Source organism: Bos grunniens, chromosome 17 (assembly GCF_055505025.1).
Source record: "Bos grunniens cultivar Pamir isolate PY7600 chromosome 17, Bosgru_T2T1.0, whole genome shotgun sequence".
NCBI lineage: Eukaryota > Metazoa > Chordata > Mammalia > Artiodactyla > Bovidae > Bos > Bos grunniens.
In genome coordinates this window covers 35,722,834-35,743,651 of record NC_141181.1, presented here as the reverse complement: position 1 = coordinate 35,743,651, position 20,818 = coordinate 35,722,834, and the positions used below count along the sequence as shown (strand labels likewise).

The 20,818-nt window shown below is 36.2% G+C and overlaps 1 protein-coding gene across 15 annotated transcripts in view; it reads left to right on the top strand.

Annotated features, from left to right (window-relative positions):
• Nucleotides 1-20,818, top strand: part of BLTP1 (bridge-like lipid transfer protein family member 1) — a 195,190-nt gene that overhangs the window by 92,065 nt on the left and 82,307 nt on the right. For all 15 annotated transcript variants that reach the window (XM_086346902.1, XM_086346895.1, XM_086346910.1 and 12 more), the window contains exons 32-43: nucleotides 713-833; nucleotides 2,084-2,230; nucleotides 2,765-2,892; nucleotides 3,217-3,416; nucleotides 5,008-5,205; nucleotides 9,692-9,903; nucleotides 13,591-13,742; nucleotides 14,207-14,357; nucleotides 14,521-14,673; nucleotides 16,362-16,602; nucleotides 17,696-17,838; nucleotides 20,547-20,766. In XM_086346902.1, coding sequence (XP_086203028.1) covers nucleotides 713-833; nucleotides 2,084-2,230; nucleotides 2,765-2,892; nucleotides 3,217-3,416; nucleotides 5,008-5,205; nucleotides 9,692-9,903; nucleotides 13,591-13,742; nucleotides 14,207-14,357; nucleotides 14,521-14,673; nucleotides 16,362-16,602; nucleotides 17,696-17,838; nucleotides 20,547-20,766 — 2,066 coding nt within the window. The remainder of the gene's footprint in view (nucleotides 1-712; nucleotides 834-2,083; nucleotides 2,231-2,764; nucleotides 2,893-3,216; nucleotides 3,417-5,007; nucleotides 5,206-9,691; nucleotides 9,904-13,590; nucleotides 13,743-14,206; nucleotides 14,358-14,520; nucleotides 14,674-16,361; nucleotides 16,603-17,695; nucleotides 17,839-20,546; nucleotides 20,767-20,818) is intronic.

Genomic DNA, 20,818 nt, shown 5'->3' with positions numbered 1-20,818 from the left:
TACTCCTTGGAAGGAAAGTTATGACCAACCTAGATAGCATGTTGAAAAGCAGAGACATTACCTTGCCAACAAAGGTCCGTCTAGTCAAGGCTATGGTTTTTCCAGTAGTCATGTATGGATGTGAGAGTTGGACTGTGAAGAAAGCTGAGTGCTGAAGAATTGATGCTTTTGAACTGTGGTGTTGGAGAAGACTCTTGAGAATCCCTTGAACTGCAAGGAGATCCAACCAGTGCCTTCTGAAGGAGATCAGCCCTGGGATTTCTTTGGAAGGAATGATGCTAAAGCTGAAACTCCAGTACTTTGGCCACCTCATGCAAAGAGTTGACTCATTGGAAAAGACTCTGATGCTGGGAGGGATTGGGGGCAGGAGGAGAAGGGAACGACAGAGGATGAGATGGCTGGATGGCATCACCGACTCGATGGACATGAGTCTGAGTGAACTCCGGGAGTTGTGATGGACAGGGAGGCCTGGCGTGCTGTGATTCATGGGGTCACAAAGAGTCGGACACGACTGAGCGACTGAACTGAACTGAATGAAGGGATAAAGAGGAAATAATGTATTCTCTATCCTACAAGGAGATTATAGTCTTCTAAGGAGACAAAACTAAGATGAATAAAATTTAGAATAGAACATAATAGGGTAGCTTAGATAAACTAGATCACAGTATTAAGTGATATTAAAATGCTTCATTTACTGTTTTTCTTCCCTCAGGTATATTGAAGCCATGGTTCATTGTGCTAGTACTCGACATCCAGCAGCAATTGTGGATGATTTACATGTCAAAGTCCTCAGGGAAGCTGTCCAAAATAGCAAGACTACCTTCTCAGAAAATGTAAGAACTTTTTGTTGAGTGAGTGTGGCAATTTGAGTATTCTTTACATGTATATAGTAGCCAAACTCAAAAAACTTGAATATACTAAAACTTTATCATTTAAATTGGAATACAGGTGGACATTTCTAAACAACCTTTATATGTCATTGTCTCTGTAAGAAATAGCATATATGACTATCAGTTCAGTTCAGTCACTCTGTCATGTCTGACTCTGCGACCTCATGAGAACCCCATGAACAGTATATGACTATACTGTGCATTAAATAAAAGTAATATATTTATTAAAATGTGGCAATTTTTCTTTTATTTTAGAAGTAGTTTAATTCCAAGCCTTTTCTGAAGAGCTTTGGTCCTAAGTGAAGGAGTGTTGTTTAGCACTGGTACATTCATTTTCTAAGAAAGCAAATCTGTTTATTATTTTGACCTTCCTCTGTGATTAGATAACTTGTATCTTAGTATTTTTGAAGTTATTTTTGTTTACCTCTGTAAATCAAGCCACTGTCTTCTGGTGTGTGGTATTTTCCTTACATTGTGGTCTGAGTCACAAAGCTACTTTCTTAGCAGTCATGTCTTAGTGCTCATCAGTGACTGTCCACTTGAATTTCAAGTTTATCTGAGTTGTATTTGGACTAGGGACCAGGGGAGGTGAAATTAAACCTATTTTTAGTGATCCAGTTATTCAGAATATATTGGCATTTCATGTGATAGGTAATTGAGATAGAGTAGTACAAATCAAAAGAAATATGAAAATATTCCAGCCAACAAGGAGAGCTAGTTATCAGAAACCAAATAGGTTTTCAAGTACATAGAATTTGGTGATCCTTTTAAAAAAACCTATTATTGTTATTACCATCTTTTCTGTCCCTTGATAGAGTAGTACAAATCAAAAGAAATTTGAAAATATTCCAGCCAACAAGGAGAGCTAGTTATCAGAAACCAAATAGGTTTTCAAGTACATAGAATTTGGTGATCCTTTTAAAAAAACCTATTATTGTTATTACCATCTTTTCTGTCCCTTTTTGTGTAGGCTGATTTAGCTTTATTATGTATCACTTTTCTCAGTCTTGGGGCTGCCAGTCTGTTTCCCAGCTTTTCTAAGGTTTGGACTTTAAGAGTGGGAATGCTAACCCAGATGGCAGCTAGTATATAGATAGGTATAAAGGAGCACAGTGAATAATAAGTTGCTGTGTAGATGATGTGGAAATTATTAAAGGTCTGTGAAATAATAATACTACTTTTAATCTTTTTAGCTATCTTCTAAGCAAGATGTTAGAGGAACAAAAACTGAACACTCTACCATAGGAATGACTAATCAAGGACAAGCACAGACAAATCCTATAATGAAGCAAGATAATGTAACAATTAAAGGTCTTCAGGCTAATGTTAGCATACCAAAGGTAAAAATTTAATATTTAAAAAAATTTTTCTGAAAGAAAATATTGTGGTGATTTTTATTCTAAACTAAATGGTGGTAGAATAAAGTGTAATATCAAATTTTTTGTTTTATTTCCTTGATCTAATGTAAGAATTAGTGTAATATAGTTTAACCTAAACAGATGTTGGTTAATATGTTACTAATATTTAAATAACATTAAATATTTAATGTTATTTAATTACCACCAACATTTATTTATATTAGTATTTAATCATTATTTTATTATTAAATAATTATTAGTATTTAATTAACATTAATTAACATTAATGTTATTTAATAAGTTAATTAAATAAAACTAAAATGTTTCATATCCACCCAGTAAGAATTTCATTATTATTTTATGAGAGTTTAAATTTATAAGCTTTGCCTTCATTATACTCTCGTACACATAGATATTCCATTCCTAACAGTAGTTTTTCATTATCCTGTATATCTTGTGTTTAAGTGGTAACATTTTACTTTTCAACTCTGAAATATGTGACATTTTGTGTGTTAGGTGAACTTATGTTTGCTGCAAGCCTCAGTAGAGGAATCTCCAAATACAGCTCCTAGTAGGAGTGTGACTCATGTTTCCTTAGTAGCACTGTGTTTTGACAGAATTGCTACACAAGTTCGTATGAACAGGTAAGAAAGAGTTTATTAACCTGAGCTGTGACTATCTTGCTGGATGTAAAAGCAAACCTTAGCTGTCTTTTCAATATATTTTGGAAAATTCTGATGTTAAAACTCAAGACTGATATTGGAATTTCAAATCTCATTTTTATATTAGCAAAGTGGGTTTTAAAAAGTTTACAGTTTTTATTTACATGTTATCAGTAAACACTGAAGAATTTTTTTATTAATATTGGTTTATTTAAAATAGTGGAATTTTTTTTTAAACTAGTTAAATATTTTTACTGAGCTATATTATATACATGTTAGCCATCATACTCTTTCTTTTTCATGAAGAGGTGTGGTTGAAGAGAGTTCAAACAGTGCAGACCCTGGTAGAACATCAAATTTTGATAGGTACGTTCATGCTACTAAGATGCAGCCTCAGTCTTCTGGATCTCTCAGATCAAATGCTGGAGTGGAAAAAGGCAAAGAGATTGCAGCCAAGTTAAACATTCATCGAGTTCATGGGCAACTGAGGGGTCTTGATACAACAGGTAGGAGTCTACAACATATTTTTTCTTTGACATGTAAGAGGATTTTGCAAAAGGAAACATAAAATATTTTCCTGTGAATATTGCTTCAGTTTTAGTATTTCATAAGAAAAGGGTATTTCTATATGAACACAGAATGTTTAACTACTGCAAAAGATAAGGTAAACTTTGGTAGGAAGATGAGTGGTATGGCCCCAAATTAGGAACTGCTTCTATCTCCCATCTGTTTGCTCATTATAGAACAGAAAGAGTATGATCTTTATAGTCTTTGCTTTCTTTTTAAAACCATTCTGTTGACATAGCTTTGTTAAAAAGGAATAATTGTGGTATCAAAAGTAGATAGTCAAATCTGTAAAATATAGTACCAATAAGAATGACAGGCATAGCTGTGGGCTTCTTAAAATACTATTTTTGAAGAATTTTCAATAAACTGAAGAAATTTTCCAGTTGACTGTTACGTGAAAAGTGGGGACCAAAGCTGGGTTTGTAAAATGATCTCTAAAGAGCTGGTAGGAAACTTAGTTCAAATGTAAACATGTTACCTCTAGGTGGTAAATTTCCATGAATTTCTTTATCTTCTTTTTGCTTTTCTAAAAGTATTCATAAGCTGTAATCAGGGAAAGAAATTTTTAAAAAATGATAAAGTAAAAAACTTGGGATGATAATGTCCATATGGCATATTGAACACGATGAAATTATGGCAATCAATGTCTGTGATGAATTATTATATAAAATGTTAACATAAAGCAATCTTTGAGTAAAAGGTATAGTTTTCCTGTTAAGAATGTTTTTCCTAAGTTTCTAGGTAATTAATTTGAATAATTTTTATTTTGTAAAATCTCAAGTCAGTATTTAAGATAACATGTATATCCATGGCGGATTCATTTTGATATTTGGCAAAACTAATACAATTATGTAAAGTTTAAAAATAAAATAAAATAAATTATAAATTAAAAAAAATAAAATAAAATAATGTACTATGAAGCTGAATCAGTCAGGAACTTTTTTAAGTTTAGACTTTTAGATTTTTTTTTCTATATAATCTTTTGGAAATTATCCTGTCTCTGAATAATTATTTGTTACTTATGGAATCTTCTTTTCACCTTCTTACTTTAACATGATTCTGGAACTTTTTAATTAGTATGACATTAGGCAGTGTTCAGAGAAGGCAATGGCAACCCACTCCAGTACTCTTGCCTGGCAAATCCCATGGACAGGGGAGCCTGGTAGGCTGCAGTCCATGGGGCTCCTGGGAGTTGGACATGACTGAGTGACTTCACTTTCACTTTTTACTTTCCTGCATTGGGGAAGAAAATGGCAACCCACTCCAGTGTTCTTGCCTGGAGAATCCCAGGGACAGGGGAGCCTGGTGGGCTGCCGTCTTTGGGTCCCACAGAGTCGGATACGACTGAAGCGACTTAGCAGCAGCAGGCAGTGTTGTTTTAGAAACTGGTTCGTTCATTGTTTTTTCTTTGACAGAATGCTAAGATATCTTTTAGGACAACCACTGTGTCAAATGTTTACATTATTTATTGTTTTTTAAAAATAAACCTCTGTTTTTAAAAATGGTCATTTTGTTCTCTTTTGATAATAGATATCGGTACCTGTGCCATCACTGCTATTCCTTTTGAGAAGTCCAAAGTTTTATTTACTCTTGAAGAGCTGGATGAGTTTGCTTTTGTGGATGAAACTGATCAGCAAGCTGTTCCAGATGTAACTCGAATAGGTCCCAGCCAGGAAAAATGGGGTTGGATAATGTTTGAATGTGGACTTGAAAATTTAACAATAAAAGGTAAGCTTTTTAAATTTCTGCTTTAAGGAAACAAATTGGACACAGATTGCTGAAATGTTTTGAACAGTCATGACTTTCAGTAAGCTGAATCATCATATTCAAGCAGAAAGTATGGCATCTGAGATTATTTAATAGAAGTGGGTGCCCCATCCCAATTGTGTAAGTGGATCTTTATGGAATAATCATGTGATTGAAAACTGGCAGAGCATCTAGACATACAAATCATCAATGCCTGAGCAAAGCAGTGTATAGTTCAGAAAAAATTCTTGCATAAAATATAAAACAACTTTAGGAACTTTGTGTCTTTGGAAACTGGATCTTTGATTATTAGAGTCCTGCCATGTAGGATGAAAATACTGTAAATCCTTTATTCAGTGATCAGTCAATTCAGTCAGTCAGTCATGTACAACTCTTTGTGACCCCATGGACTGCAGCACATCAGGCTTTCCTGTCAATCACCAACTCACAGAGCTTGCTTATTAAACTCATGTCCATAGAGTCAGTGATGCCATCCAACCATCTTATCCTATGTCAACCCCTTCTCCTACTGCCTTCAGTCTTTCCCGGTGTCAGGATCTTTTCCACTGAGTCAGTTCTTCATATCAAGTGGCCAAAGTGTTGGAGCTTCAGCATCACTCCTTCCAATGAATATTCAGGACTGATTTCCTTTAGGATGGACTGGTTTGATCTCTTTGCGGTCCAAGGGACTCTCAAGAGTCTTCTGCAACACCAGTTCAAAAGCATCAATTCTTCAGTGCTCAACTTTCTTTATAGTCCAACTCTCCCATCCATACATGACTACTGGAAAAACCATAGCTTTGACTAGATGGAACTTTGTCCACAAAGTAATGTCTCTGCTTTATATTATCCTAAATTTGTCATAGCTTTTCCTCCAAGGAACAAGTGTCTTTTAATTTCAAGGCTGCAGTCACCATCTGCAGTGATTTTGGAGCCCAAGAAAATAAAGTCTGTCACTGTTTGCATTGCTTCCTCATCTGTTTACCATGAAGTGATGATTTTGAACTGTGGTGTTGGAGAAGACTCTTGAGAGTCCCTTGGACTGCAAGGAGATCCAACCAGTGCATTCTGAAGGAGATCAGTCCTGGGATTTCTTTGGAAGGACTGATGCTAAAGCTGAAACTCCAGTACTTTGGCCACCTCATGCGAAGAGTTGACTCATTGGAAAAGACTCTGATGCCGGGAGGGATTGGGGGCAAGAGGAGAAGGGAATGACAGAGAATGAGATGGCTGGATGGCATCACCGACTCGATGGATGTGAGTCTCAGTGAACTCCGGGAGTTGGTGATGGACAGGGAGGCCTGGCGTGCTGCGATTCATGGGGTCGCAAAGAGTCGGACACGACTGAGCGACTGATCTGATCTGATCTGATCTGATGGGACTGGATGCCATGATCTTAGTTGTCTGAATATTAAGCCAACTTTTTCACTCTTTTTTTTCACTTTCATCAAGAGGCTGTTTAGTTTTTCCTCACTTTCTGCCACAAGGGTGGTGTCATCTGTGTTTCTGAGGTTATTCATGTTTCTCCTGGCAATCTTGATTCCAGTTTGTGCTTCATCCAGCCCAGCATTTCTCATGATGTACTCTGCATATAATTAATTAACCAGGGTGACACTATACAGCCTTGATGGACCTTCCCGATTTGGAACCAGTCTGTTGTTCCATGTCCAGTTTTAACTGTTGCTTCTTGACCTGCATGCAGATTTCTCAGGAGGCAGGACAGGTGGTCTGGTATTCCCATCTTGACGAATTTTCCACAATTTGTTGTGATCCACACAGTCAAAGGATTTCGCATAGTCAATAAAGCCGAAGTAGATGTTATTCTGGAACTCTCTTGATTTTTAATTATCCATGGATGTTGGCAATTTGATCTCTGTTCGCTCTGCCTTTTCTAAAATCCAGCTTGGACATCTGGAAGTTCACAATTCATGTACTGTTGAAGCCTGACTTGGAGAATTTGAGCATTACTTTGCTAGTATGTGAGAAGAGTGCAATTGTGTGGTAGTTTGAACATTCTTTGTCATTGGAATGAAAACTGACCTTTTCCAGTCCTGTGGCCACTGCTAAGTTTTCCAAATTTGCTGTCATATTGAGTACTGCACTTTCACAACATCATCGTTTAGGATTTGAAATAGCTCAACTGGAATTCCATCACTTCCGCTAGCTTTGTTTGTAGTGATGCTTCTAGACGCCCACTTGACTTTGCATTCCAGGTATGGCTCTAGGTGAGTAATCACACCATTGTGGTTATCTGGGTCATGAAGATCTTTTTTGTATAGTTCTGTGTATTCTTGCCCCCTCTTCTTAATATCTTCTGCTTCTGTTAGGTCCATACCATTTCTGTCCTTTATTGTGCTCATCTTTACATGAAGTATTCCCTTCGTATCTCTGATTTTTTTGAAGAGATCTCTAGTCTTTCCCATTCTATTGTTTTCCTCTATTTCTTTGCATTGATCACTGAGGAAGGCTTTCTTACCTCTCCTTGATATTGTTTGGAACTCTGTTGCCTTCAAAAGGTATATCTTTCCTTTTTTCTTTGGCTTTAGCTTCTCTTCTTTTCTCATCTATTTGTAAGGCCTTGTCAGATAACCATTTTGCCTTTTTGCATTTGCTTTTCTTGGGGATGGTCTGATCATTGCTTCCTGTACAATGTCATGAACCTCCACCCACGGTTCTTCAGGCACTCTGTCTATCAGATCTAATCCCATGAATCTATTTGTGACTTCCACTGTATAATCGTAAGGGATTTTATTTAGGTCATACCTGAATGGTTTAGTGGTTTTCCCTACTTTCTTCAATTTAAGTCTGAATTTTGCAATAAGGAGTTCATGATCTGAGCCACAGTTAACTCCCAGTCTTGTTTTTGCTGATTGTATACAGCTTCTCCATCTTTGGCTGCAAGAATACACTCAGTCTGATTTTGGTATTGACCATCTGGTGATGTCCATGTGTAGAATCTTCTCTTGTGTTTTTGGAAGAGGGTGTTTGCTATGACCAGTGCATTCTCTTGGCAAAATTCTGTTAGCCTTTGCCCTTCTTCATTTTGTACTCCAAGGCCAAATTTGCCTGTTACTCAAGGTGTTTCTTGACTTCCTACTTTTGCATACTAGTCCATTATGATGAAATGGACATCTTTTTTGGGTGTTAATTCTAGAAGGTCTTGTAGGTCTTCATAGAACCATTCAGCTGCAGCTTCTTCAGCATTGGTTGAGACATAGACTTGGATTACTGGGATATTGAACGGTTTGCCTTGGAAATGAACAGAGATAATTCTTTCATTTTTGAGACTGCACAAAAGTACTGCATTTTGGACTCTTTTGTTGACTGTGAGGGCTACTCCATTTTTTTCTAAGGGCTTCTTGCCCACAGTAGTAAATATAATGGTCATCTGAATTAAATTTGCCCATTCCAGTCCATTTTAGTTCATGGATACCTAAATCGTTGATATTCACTCTTGCCATATCCTGTTGGCCACCTCCAATATACCTTGATTCATGGACCTAACATTCCAGGTTCCTATGCAATGTTGTTCTTTACAGCATCGGACTTTACTTCCATCACCAGTCACATCCACAACCGAGCGTTGTTTTTGCTTTGTCTCTGTCTCTTCATTCTTTCTAGAGTTATTTCTTCACTCTTCTCCATTAGCATATTGGGCACCTCCTGACCTCCGGAATTCATCTTTTGGTATCATATCTTTTGTTTTTTCATACTGTTGATGGGGTTCTCATGGCAAGAATACTGAAGTGGTTTGCCATTTCCTTCACCATTGGACCACAATTTGTTAGAACTCTCCATCATGACCCATCCGTCTTCTGTGGCCCTACATGGCATGGAGTTAGGCAAGGCTGTGGTCCATGTGATCAGTTTGATTAGTTTTCTATGAGTGTGGTTCATTCTATCTGCCTTCTGATGGATTAGGATAAGAGGCTAAGGGAAGCTTCCTGATGAGAGAGACTGGCTGTCTACTGACTTATATTTTCTTTTACATTATTGAATATAACTTTAAAATAGGAAGGCTGAATTGTGTATAAGACTTTCAGAAATAGTCCTTTGTGTGTGCATGTGCTTAGTCGCTCCATTGTGTCTGACACTTGCAACCCCATAGACTGTAGCCTGCCAGGCTCCTCTGTCCATGGGATTCTCCAGGCAGGAATACTGGAGTGGGTTGCTATTTCCTTCTCTAGGGGATCTTCCTGACCCAGGGATTGAATTCAGGTCTCCTGCATTGCAGTCAGATTCCTTACTGACTGAGCTATAAGGGAAGCCTCAATGTAGTAGTAGTGTTTATGCCTACAATTCCTTACCTGATGACCCAGTATTATATCACTTTTATATATAAGGATAACATTTTGGTAGGAAAAAAAATCTTTATGAGGTTTTTATTTTTTTCTTTATAAAAATTGTAGAGTACAGCACTGAGATAAGACCTAATGTTTTTAATAAATAAATTCTTTCATTTGTATAGGAGGAAGACAGTCTGGTGCTGTTTTATATAATGCTTTTGGAATTATGGGTAAAGCTAATGTCACAGAAAGGGGTGGAGTGCTGACATCCAATAATTCTTCTGATTCTCCAACTGGCAGTGGCTATAATACTGATGTCTCTGATGATAATCTTCCTTGTGACCGAACAAGCCCTTCTTCAGACTTAAATGGAAATTCTGTTTCTGATGAACAAGTTGGTGAATTTCTTATAATAATAATGCTTTGGGAAAATAGAAAATTGTTTACCCAAGTCACAGTCAATTTCTGGAGTATATTTGCTTATCTTTCCATGTTGTAGATTTTGCATAAATAGTAGCCAAGGCATTTTGGTGATTATATTCTACAAGTGTAATTGCTAAAATTGCACTTATATCTGTAAAGATATAATAACATTATACTTTGCTTATGTCAAACAATTTTATTTGTTGAATTAATGGTATTTCAGAAAAGCAGAACTTTGTTTTTATCTTGTTTAAAGGATTTTAGCCAAAATCATTTTTTAAATAAACAGTTTTATTACTGGTAGTATTTCACATGTTTAAATATTTTAACATTTTTGTCAATATCTGCCTATTTTGTTTACAAGTGTATAGAAATGAGTTCAAATGCAACTAATTATTTTTGTCATGGTATAATTTAATGATGAATATAGTAACAGCAATAATGAAAATGTTCAAAATTCTATGGACTACTGAATACTTGTACTACTACCTGATTGCTGATCTTGGGCACATTTTTTTTTTTTTTTTTTTAGCATCTTGTGTGTTTCTGAAATGAGTATTGTAATGATATTAACATTCTAGAGTTAGGATGATTGAAGGAGGCAGGTCATAAGAAAGACTTAGCTTGGTGTCTAGAGCATAGTAAGAACTTGGTAAATGTTGTTCTTAGACACACATACACTTCTGCTCATTTGAAGATTAGACCAATTGAAGAAGAAAGAAACTACCTTTTAACTAAGAAATATGTCTTAGTCATCCAGTATGCCTTGGTACAATCACTTCTGAACTCTAGGTCTCTGGAAATTTATTTTTGAAATGTTTATTTTGATTTGATGCATAGTAAATAGGTTTTTTTAATTTTAATTTAAAAAATTTTTCTCAATTATGAAAGTATGATAACACAATTACAGGAAACTTGGGAAATACAGAACAAGGTTGCATATGGTTCCACTATATATTATAATTATTTTTTTAAGTTGATAAATTCTTTTTTAGTTAGAGTTTCAATATCAAACTGTCATAAATTAATAGAATGAATATACAGAGAAGTAGAAGAATATAGTGTGGGCTTCCCTGGTGGCTCAGATAGTAAAGAATCTGTCTGCAATGCACGAGACCTAGGTTCAATCCCTGGGTATACAAATAGTGACATAATTTTTAAAGTTATATTCCAGTGCTATATAGGTGCTTCTCAGGTGGTGCAGTGGTAAAGAACTCACCTGCCAGTGCAGGAGATGCAGGTTCAGTCCCTGGGTTAGGAAGATCCCCTGGATGATGGAATGGGCACCCACTCTAGTATTCTTGCCTAGAGAATCCCATGGAGAGAGGAGCCATGGCTTTCAGTCCATGGTGTTGCAAAGAGTCGGACACACGACAAAGCGTAAAACAAAGCTTTCACCTGATCTTCAGAATTATATTCATAACCTTTTAGATATCATCATTGAGATGTGCCATAGGCACCAAAAATTCAGTCAGTGTAAATCCAAATTTATTATTACTTTGTTTCACATGTGGTTTTAATTACTTGCTTATTTACAAGGCCCTTTCCCTTTGTTTAAAGTTCAGATTCCTCTAGATCGTTTTCTGTATATTTGTATATTCTCAGTTGCCTGGCTCACAGCCCTTGTCTGAAACCCAAATGTATTTGAGAATTCAGATTTTTTTCTTTAAAAGAAAGATCATATGCCATAGCCCTATATTGCCCCTCCCTTCTTCCCTCTCCCTACTGGTAACAACTAGTTTGTTCTCTATATCTATGAGCCTGCTTCTTTTTTGTTATATTCACCAGTTTGTTGTATTTTTTTTAGATTCCACATGTACCTAATTAAGAAGTGCAGACTATTAGTATAAAATAAGCTATAAGAATATATTACACAGCACAGGGAATAAACCAATATTTTATGATGACTGTAAATAGAATATAGTATTCAGTCACTCAGTCATGTCTGACTCTTGTGACCACATGGACTGTAGCCCACTAGCTCCTCTGTCTGTGGGATTTCCCAGGCAAGAATACTGGAGTGGGTTGCCATTTCCTTCTCCAGGAGATCTTCCCTGACCCAGGGATTGAACCTGCATTTCTTGGGTCTCCTGCATGGGTGGGTGAGTTCTTTACCACTGTGCCATGTGAGAAGCACCTAAATTGGATATAACCCTTAAAAATCGTGTCACTATGTTGTATACCTGTAACATATAATATTGTACATCAATGAAAACAAAGAAAGAAAGTGAAGTCGCTCAGTTGTGTCCGACTCTTTGCGACCCCATGGACTGTAGCCTACCAGGCTCCTCTGTCCCTGGGATTTTCCAGGCAATAGTACTGGAGTGTATTGCCATTTCCTTCTCCAGGGGATCTTCCCAATCCAGGGCTCGAACCCAGGTCTCCTGCATTGTAGACAGACGCTTTACTGTCTGAGCCACCAGGGAAGTCCAATACTTCCGTAAAAAATATATATATATAAATTAAAAGGAAGAAAATATGGCGTGTGTGAAATCTTAGATAACATTAACGTGGCATCTTGAAATATTGAATATTTTTGCAGCATGACATTAATAAAAACACCAAATAGGATAGTCTCTCACACATTCATATCAGATTTTGATGCCACATTTACAAAACAGATTTAGATTTTCAGAATGTTCTGGATGTTGGAATTGCAGATAAGGGAATGTAGACTTCTGTTTAGTGCCTGCTGACTTTAAAATTGCTATAATCTATGACCCTTGTTTTTTTTTAATAACATTTAGGATTCACAGCTGTTTTGTGGATACTCTTTATTCCTAAATCATCCCACAAGCAAATGCCAACCTTTTCTTTATTTTGACCAATAATATCTAAAAGTGAATTAGAGACCTGTAAACAGATATAACAAGAAGTGGACTTTTTTTCTTTAATAATATGCTTTTTCCCTCCCTGCATTCTGAAGAGTGGTGATTACATGTTGAAAAAATATTATGCCTATTTTTTTCAATACAGGTTCAGATTAGCATATAACTAAGAATTTTCTATTGTGGAAAGTGTTACTTATTTGAACATAGACTGTAATAGTATTTCTCATGGCACTTTATTTGGAAGTTTGAAATTTCCCCTTAAAATAGAATGGAAAATAGATTGCAGTAAGAAGCAGAAGACCTTAATGCTGTCACTCGTCCTCTGATATAATAGTTGGATGATCTCTGTGCTGTGTGTGCTCAGTCGCTCCTTCATACCTGACTCTTTGCAGCCCCATGGACTGTAGCCCGCCAGGCTCCTCTGTCCATGGGACTTCCCAAGCAGGAATTCTGGAATGTTGCCATTTGCTTCTCCAGGGGATATTCCCAACCCCGGGATCAAACTCGGGTATCGTGCATTGGCAGGTGGATTCTTAACCACTGAGCCACCAGTGAATCCCCTAAAGGGAGTTAATCCTAATTCCATGGATTTCCCTGGTAGCTCAGATGGTAAAGAGTCTGCCTCCAATGCAGGCTACAGTTCTTACCTAGAAAATGCATATGCAGGAGATCTCACATTGGTGGGAGCTGCAAAGCTAAACCTGTTTTATTTCACACTGTTATCTATAGAACTTGTTTTGATGGAAAAGTTTTGTGCTTAAAACACTCTGTGCTAGTGGTTTTAAGGGACTATACATTAATAACTTTTGGTACTCTATTTTATATAGGATGAAGGAGTTGAATCTGATGATTTGAAAAAAGATCTACCTCTAATGCCTCCACCTCCAGATTCATGTAGCATGAAGTTGACCATCAAGGAAATTTGGTTTAGTTTTGCAGCACCAACCAATGTGAGATCTCCTGCACATGCATTTTCTAGGTAAGAAATTTTTAAAATAGATTACTATCCCTTGATTCCCCTGATTTTTTTTATTTAATTTTAAATTACTTAAATTCTGTGTCATGTATCTTTTTGGATTGTTTTTCTAATATATCTAGTATTAGGGTTGCTACTTTTTTCCCATCTTTCTTACTTCATACTTTCTGTAGACATTATGCTCAGCTTATTTAACCCTTTTTCTTTTCTAAAGTTTTATTTTAATTTTACATGTCACCCTGTCATGAGCTTTTTACTTTTTTCACCTCTAACAGACTTTTGTATTTTTCTTTCTAATTCTATCATCCTTTGCATTTCCTACTTATATATTCAGAATCTATCTGCTGGTCAGAAGGAAAAGTAATGTTGCCTAAATGAAATAGCCACAGAGTACAATGTGTATGGGAGAGTGTTTGAAATACTCTTAAAAAACATTTGTTTATATATATATTTTTTCATTTTAAAAGGCAGCTGAACCTTTTAAGCACTGCAACTCCAGCTGTTGGTGCATGGCTTGTTCCGATTGATCAACTCAAGTCATCTTTAAACAAATTAGAAACTGAGGGGACCTTGAGAATTTGTGCTGTTATGGGATGCATAATGACAGAAGCATTAGAGGTATGTCTTTCAACAATGCAAAGTGTCATACAAAGTTTATTATTGGAAATACTCCCTTATTATTTATTGTTGTTGGAAAATATCAGACCTGCAAGTTTTTAATTTTTTTTGTTTATTGTATCTTTGCTATATCCTTATAAATCTGTTGTTTTGCTTTTCTCAGAATAAAAGTGTACATTTTCCTTTAAGAAGTAAATATAACAGACTTACAAAAGTTGCCCGTTTTCTCCAAGAAAATCCTTCATGTTTGCTGTGCAATATATTACATCACTACCTTCACCAGGCAAATTACTCCATCATTGATGAAGCTACAATGGTGAGTTACTGGAATCATACGTTAGTTTTAAAAAAGCCTCTATTCTGTTGGTTACTCACTGACACACAAGGTTTGAGATGAGTATGAAAAGTCCAAAAGAGAAATTTAGTTAGAAATCCAGGCTTATAGACAAGGTTGGGCTCAGATTAATGGTTTAGGTGTTGCCAGACTGAAAGTATTAGAAGCAGTGAACATGGATGAGTCTTCTAAGAATATGTTGAGTGAGAAACTGGTCAGGGATGGATCCTCGATAAATACTGAAATGAAAGGGGCGTGGAGAGAGTGCATAGAGGTACACAAAGTGCTGAGGAGGGAAAAGGGGAGAACCAGGAAAGACCATCTTAGAGGCCAAGGTATAAAGAATTGCAAGGAAATGAGTAGTCATTAGTCATATTTCACATAAATGTTTAATAAGGACTAACTAAGAATTGAGGGGGGAATATATAACTATATGAAGAGATCCAATATATGTCTGCCCTAGAAAAGCACTATGGAAGGTAACACATCGTGGTTAAGAGCTTAGAGCTTGAGGACCTCCCTCTCCACTCCAAGCTTCTGATCAACAGAGAATACATAAGAATCTTCAGCTAAAGTAATAATCAATGTATCAGTACTGTTGATGGCCAGTCATGCTCCTGATAACCTCTAATGAAAGAATCTGGAGTAAATTATGGATTTCATAAAGGTACTTAGACCTTAGGTTAGTATAGTGCCTTCTACTACCACTCTGTGAACTGAAGACTGGGAGGTCACTGTCCAAGGTTAACTTGCCCATCTAGGCATAGGCAGAGAAATTAGAACAGAAAGAATGGCAGGAATTTCACAGGGATGGATGCTCTGCCAGGATATGGTTTCCATGTAAGAGGAAGAAATACAAGAGACCCTCCTTCCTTGAGTCTAGGAATGAAAGGGAAGGCTAAGGAACCTGATATTCCTCAGAAAGTAAATGAGTGATTCTTGCCATCTAGTAAGTGGCTCTCTTCAGTCAGAACCATTACTCCTAACACAAAGAATTGTAGGGAAGGCGAAGGAGAGGAGTCGGGTATTTTCTCCTTTAGGCTAAATCTAAAACAGGCAAGTTTTCTTTCTTAAAATTATCACTGTGGAATAAAATATATTCTAAATGTTGTAATTGTTACTGATAATATATTGTTTCAAAACAGTTACGAATCCTTTGTCTACCATTTAACTATAATAATTTGTAAAAATAGAGGTAGTTATCTAATTTTTGAAGGAAATATTTTTGTTTCCTCTTTGCTTAATGAATATTCCAGGTGGCACAAAATACATTTAATTCTTCAGTTGATCAAAACAGGTGAAGTGCATTGAATGCTTCTTACAGGGAATCCCACTTTTATACCCCATGTTTAGCCTCTTACTTACCTGGTACAGTCCGTAGCGTTGCACAGAGTCAGACACAACTGAAGTGACTTAACACACATACACATATGCTGTGTTGTTTATTATGGAAAGATGCAACTTTGTGTTTAGAGAGTGAGTTCTGTCATCAGTTTGAAATGGTGACTCCATTGGGTAAACCTGGACAAATGACTAAACATATAAATTCTCGTTTCCTCATCTCTGAATGGGAGCTATGAGATTTAAATGAATAAATGCATATAGAACACTAAATAGTAATTATTATTGTTACACTAAGATGACTCCTTACCATGTCGTTGTTGTCACAGAGTGATGGCCTTCCCGCTCTGGTAACTTTAAAGAAAGGTTTGGTTGCACTGGCAAGGCAGTGGATGAAGTTTATTGTGGTAACACCAGCCTTTAAAGGAGTTAGTTTACATCGACCTGCTCAGTCCCTGAAACCTCAGTCAGCTGTGGACCATGAACATGAAGATGGGCTTGGGCTGGACAATGGAGGTGGTCTTCAAAGTGATACCAGTGCTGATGGAGCAGAATTTGAATTTGATGCAGGTAATTCTGTAAATATTTTGGTTGGCTATTATGTACTTGGAACCTAATACTTTTGATATTTTAATATGCTTTGTCCCAAATTTGAAAATATCATGGCTTAATTATATAAGTCTGATTTGTATTGGTCCAAATAAATGGTGATGATGTTGGAAACTTTATGTACATTTCACTTTGAAGTTTAATTTTGTGAAATGCAATAGAAATACAGAGAAATTCTCCTAATCTATCTAGTACAATTAAGAGACATCTTTGTATAACTAGACTATTTTGAGTGAAACACATGAATTTTTTGAAATTTATATTTCTGTTTATCAAACTCCCTATGCCAGTCTTTTGTAGATTTGAATTTTACCTGGTGGTTTGATTCTGAATTTGTGTAATGTTTAGAGGTATGCATTCAGCCTATAATTCTGTCATTATTATTATGACTGCAGGACAGAGGCAGTAGATAATGCATTTCAGAAATACTTGCATACTTTAATGCTTTTTCAGAGAGTAATTTTTATTATTATCATGATATATAATATTCAATGGAAATTTATCTTACAATATTTTGAAAAAATATTAAAAGTACTATGGAAAAGGACAGTAATCTTAAAATTAGAGCTTTCTGAACATTGATATATATTACTTTACCAAGCTTTAAAAAAATTTCTTTTAAACTTCGTATTTAACGACTAAGTATGTTATGAGTAATAGGCTGGATTTTTGTTATTTTGAAAAATTTCAAGTCTAACCAAAAATTGAAAAAAATAGTGCAGAAATATTCTTTCTAATTGTGTGCAGATACCTAGGTTAATTTGTGAACATTTTGTACTTTCTTCAGTATAGTTGAATTGGTTTTTAATCTCTGTGCCATTTGGGAGAAATATGTGAAAGATTAGAAGCTGTTTGTTCCTTTCTTGAGATTGAGTGAAACGATTGGGGTTAAAAGAATAAAAGAAAGAAGAATGAATATTATAGCAGAATCCATAATTTTCAAGAAATACAAAGAATTGAGTTTTGCTATACCACCAGGAACATTGGAGTGTTTCAAGATGTTTCAAGACTATATGATAATCTATAGCCCACTTATTCTTTTGTACTGTTTCAGCCACAGTCAGTGAACACACAATGCTACTGGAGGGAACAGCCAACCGGCCTCCACCTGGTAGCTCTGGACCTGTAACTGGAGCTGAGATAATGAGGAAGCTTTCTAAGACGCATACGCATAGTGACTCTGCATTAAAAATAAAGGTACATTGTTGCTGTCTTTGTTAGAGTTATTTCAATTTACAGAGAAGACCTAAGCTTTTGTTATCTCAAATGTAAATATCAGGTATTCACCCTAAATATCCAAATAGTGCTTTTATGTTGAGATTAACATACTTAGTAACTTATAGTTTACACATTTCAAAGAAAATTATATTAACAATCAGTAATTAATATTGAACGAGGACTCCTTTAATTACCAAGCCTTAGGGCTGTCTTTTCAATTTATTGACTGCTGTATTCAATAAAAGGACTTCCCTGTAGCTCAAACAGTAAAGAATATATCTGCGATGCAGGACACCAGGGTTTGATCCCTGCATTGGGAAGTTCCTATGGAGAAGGGAATGGCAATCCACTCCAGTAGCCTTGCCTGGAGAATTCCATGGACAGAGAAGCCTGGCAGGCTATAATCCATGGGATTGCAAAGAGTCGGACATGACTGAGTAGCTAACGCACACATGCACACGTATTCAATAAAAAACAGTGTTGAATATGGGTGTACCTATGGCTGATTTTTGTTGATGTATGACAAAAAAACACAAAATTCTGTAATGGGAATAAATATCCTTCAATTAAAAAAATAAAGTGGAAAAAATTTTTTAAATGTTGATCAGCTTATAATTATTAGTTTTAATGACAAGTCTTACTGGTAGTGCATGATCAATATAGAGTTTAAATAGTTAATAAAATTAAATAGTTAATAAAGTTAAATAGTGTATGTTGTTGAACATGTAAGAAAAGAGACATTTTCATTCATACTAGCACTGGGTGGGAGTGTAAACTGGCATAACCTCTTTGAAGAGCAATTTATCAATTTTTAATTGTAAAATTTTAAACATAATGCCTTTTAACCCGAATGCTCAAAGACATATGTCCAAGAATGTTCTTTACAACACTGTTTATAATAGGAAAATAATGGAATCAACAAATAACTTGAGAACTAATAAATAATGTACCTTCATATGGATGCATATTATGAAGACTTCAAAAAGATAGAGTAGATCTCTAAATGGACATGGAATGATCACCAAAGCACATTGATTCAAGTAAAAATGAGGTATAGGACAATATATATATATCTCTGTGTTAAAAAGGATAAATATGTATATGTGCTTATATAGGCAAATTATTTATAGAAGGATAGATAAGAAATAGTTAAGAGGACTTTGGGGCAAGGGATCTAGTAGACTGGAGTTCAGGAGATGCTTTTTATTGGCTAGTCTTTGTGCTTTTGAAAGTTTTATTCTGTGTAAGCATTGTTCTTATAATGAAAACATTTAATGACAGTTTGATATACATTTTTTAAAGTTTGGGCTATAAGGCTTATTCTGTTTCTGCAATATAGTTACAAGCCTGGGACACTTTAAATTCTCAACCCCTTAATCTGTCTTAGAATTACTCCTTTTAAAAAAATTATTTATTTTTAATTGGAAGATCATTGCTTTACAATGTTATGTTGGTTTCTGCCATATATAATTTGAATCAGCCATAGGTATACACATGTGCCCTAGAATTATTCCTGGTTTATGATCTTTCCAAAGGCTCTGATCATATTACTATTAATGCTGTTCTCAGAAATTTTTTGAATATTCTTTTGTTTATGGATTATGAAAATCCAAAGAATTGAAATTTAAAAGTACTTTGTTTCAGATCTCCACTCATTAGGATATTTCTGTCTGCATGGTCTTTCTTTGTACTGTTTTAAACTGATCTGGAATTCCAGTCTTAAATGTGACAGATCAGATAGAGATTGGTCAATTGTGTAACTTTTGATTTTTGTTAATTTTCTTCAGAGAATTGCTGAAAATTCTTTTTGCATATTAGAGCTTTACAGAGAATCAGGTCTTAGCACAGAGATTTATTATCAGAATATTAAGAAGGGTGGTATAGTATGAAGAATTATGGGTCTTGATACTAGATTCCCACTTCAGATTTTAAAGGGAGTTGTAGCTATGAGTGTGCTCAGTTTTGTCTGACTGTTTGTGACGCATGGACTGTAGCCCAATGGACTTCTCTGTCCATGGAATTTTCCAGGCAAGAAAACTGGAGCAGGTTGCCATTTCCTATTCTAGGGGATCTTGCCGACCCAGGAATCAAGCCCCTGTCTCTTGTGTCTCCTGCACTGCAGGCAGATTCTTTACCACTGAGCCACCAGGGAAGCCCCCAAAGGGAGGTTGCTGCTGCTGCTAAGTCGCTTCAGTCGTGTTCGACTCTGTGTGACCCCATAGACAGCAGCCCACCAGGCTCCCCCGTCCCTGGGATTCTCCAGGCAAGAACACTGGAGTGGGTTGCCATTTCCTTCTCCAATGCAGGAAAGTGAAAAGTGAAAGTGAAGTCGCTCAGTCGTGTCCAACTCTTAGGGACCCCATGGACTGCAGCCCACCAGGCTCCTCCATCCGGGATTTTCCAGGCAAGAGTACTGGAGTGGGGTGCCATTGCCTTCTCTGCAAAGGGAGGTTAATCATTGTTAAAATTAAGTGAATGATACTAAATATTGTCCTTTGCATTGTACTGTAGAGTTTTAAAACATTATTACATACATTTGAGATTCACTGCAATTCTAGTAGACACATACTGTTTAGACACTGTTGTATTAATGTGAATAATATAGTAATAAAAACAGTGAGTCATTGTGGTTATCCATAGTCTTTTTTATGTGCATAAGAAAGAGCCCCATGTTGTTCTCTCTGTAGGGCATTCATCCTTACCATTCTCTGAGCTATACCAGTGGTGACACTGCCACAGATTCTCCAGTGCATGTGGGACGTGCAGGAGTACCAGTTAAGGAGAGTCCAAGGAAGGAAAGCCTACTCAGCTACCTGACTGGAAGTTTTCCAAGCTTGCACAACCTTCTGGAAGGGACCCCTCAGAGAAGTAGTGCAGCAGTGAAAAGTAGCTCCCTGACGAGAACAGGTATATCCTTAGTTCTGACAATTATCAGTTTACTTCTGTGGGAGATTTAAAC